A 2,027-nucleotide genomic window follows, 5' to 3' on the forward strand; every position below is an offset into this window, starting at 1 on the left:
TTGGTTGTTTTATTTGTTTAGTTTATTAGTTCCAGTGTTGTGTTCTTTTGAAAATAAAGTGTATCTATTTATGGCAGGAAATAGCTTGCAGTCATTTCCATTAAATCAGTGTCAAAAGGTCTTGAAACAATATTATCGTTTATCGCAATAATTTCTTAGACAATTAATCGCTCAGCAAAATTTGTTATCGTGACAGGCCTAGTCTAGAGGGCCACATAAAAAGCTACAGAGGGCCAGATTTGGCCCCCGGGCCTTGAGTTTGACGGTCTCTGAGGTAAAAATCCTGGGAAACTGTCCAAGGACCGACATACTAGATTAAATGTACAACAGAGATAAGAAAAACAAAAGCATAAGCTGTAGACTAAAGGGATGAAATGGCAACTTACAGAACCTAAACAGCAGGTGCCATCTAGCTCTGGAGCCAATAAATAAATTACCTCCTCCTTTTTCTTCTTGCTGGCCCGCTCCTCTGCATCTCCAGATGCCTCGCTGGAAGCTTTCCTCTTACTCTCCTTCTTCTTCTCCTCTCTCTCTTTGTGTTTCTGCATGTACTCTGCAATCAGGTCAGGACAGTCCAAGTTTTCTTCGGGCTCCCATGTGTTGTCCTCGCTAAACAGATGAATACAGAAATAATAACTTAAGACACGGATGTCTCTAAAATAACGTTCCAAAATTCCCAAGTCACTCTCCCAGAAGACTTGTAAATCTGCAATCATGCCAGGAAATCAAACAGCATACATAACTTTTTGATGACTACAGAAAGTTTGTGGCAGACACCAATAACCCAGCCAATAGTAGTTTGATATAACTGTGTTAATCTATAAACAGCAAGATTTTAAAAATAGAACATTTCATCTAAGAGACTTTACTAAAACTGCCAAGCGGAAATGTACACTTTTTGCACGTTTACATCAAAACATGCTGAAAAAAATGTTGAAGTCAATCCTTCAACATTTTCAATCATAATAATAAAGATTCCTGATGACTAACTCAATAGGTTAATGCATATAATGGTAGAAGTTCAGGAAAATCTGACTTTGAGAAAGCTCTACCAGGGCAATGTGACATCGCACATGTAACACAGAAACAGTGAGCCGACTGGAAGCTTCCGTTAAACAGCTTCATGAACAGAAGGAGTTATAAAACATGAACGATCATCAGCGCTGCTGGCTTCAGATCCTTGATTGTTTTTGAGATGATTTTCATAAGATACAACAACAAATTAGCCCTCTGTCTCTTTAAGAAACTCCTGCTCTTTCTGAAGCTCCACCTTCAGGAAACCATCACAACATGGCTCCTCTATTTACCCTTTTATTGATGTTTTACCAGCATTTCACAAAGAAGTAGCTGCTGTAATGAACTCAGCAGTCCCAAAAGGTGTTTGCTAGTTACTGCTGGCTAGTCTAAAGGTGCTGAGTGGAGGAGTTGTGGGGGAGGGCTGCTCTGTGAGGTGGCAGGTCAGAGGAGGAGCTTCATCTCAAAGAAGGTGCTAGGTCTCTGAAAAAAACCTAGCGCGGCTATGAACGGCAAAAAGTAGCATCCAGTATTTGAGCAAGTTATACTCACTCTGAAAAGCCTTTCCATTTCAGCAGAAACTCGACTTTGCCCCGCACCACACGGCGGTCCAGAACCTTTTCCACCACGTACTCCTCTTCTTCCTCCTCCTCTGCAGGAGCTGCCGTTGCAGCTGGAGCTGCTGCTGCTTCTACCGGAGGTGCTTCATCTGTTGCCGCGGTGACCGTTGCCGCTGCAGCTGCTGGGGCAGGGGCCGCCGGCTGCTCCTCATCCTCAGCCTTCTTGCTCTTCTTTGCTACGGTCGCCAGTTTGACGTCTGAAGAGGACTTTTTGTAGACAACAGAAAACATGCAGGTTTTGTGATGTAGAACAGTGATCTACTGTTGAACTGCTAAAGGTGTTGTGGGAATTTCCTCGGTTCACGCAGTTGAAATTAGGGCTGGGGGATATGAGGAAAATCTAACATCCTGATATATTTTTACTATATCACGATAGATGATATAGTTCCTGCC

General features: G+C 42.6%; 1 protein-coding gene across 1 annotated transcript in view; it reads right to left on the bottom strand.

Moving 5' to 3' along the window:
* Positions 1 to 2,021, bottom strand: part of LOC106941796 (chromobox protein homolog 1-like) — a 13,968-nt gene extending 11,947 nt beyond the window's left edge. The window contains exons 1-2 of the mRNA XM_015024913.1: positions 1,567 to 2,021; positions 438 to 609 (exon numbers count right to left, since the gene is read on the bottom strand). Of these exons, the coding sequence (XP_014880399.1) occupies positions 438 to 609; positions 1,567 to 1,865 (471 nt within the window). The 5' untranslated portion in view covers positions 1,866 to 2,021. The remainder of the gene's footprint in view (positions 1 to 437; positions 610 to 1,566) is intronic.
* Positions 2,022 to 2,027: the final 6 nt, after the last annotated feature.

The sequence above is a fragment of the Poecilia latipinna genome, unplaced genomic scaffold, assembly GCF_001443285.1.
Source record: "Poecilia latipinna isolate Pla-1442-1.1 unplaced genomic scaffold, P_latipinna-1.0 Scaffold3873, whole genome shotgun sequence".
Taxonomy (NCBI): domain Eukaryota; kingdom Metazoa; phylum Chordata; class Actinopteri; order Cyprinodontiformes; family Poeciliidae; genus Poecilia; species Poecilia latipinna.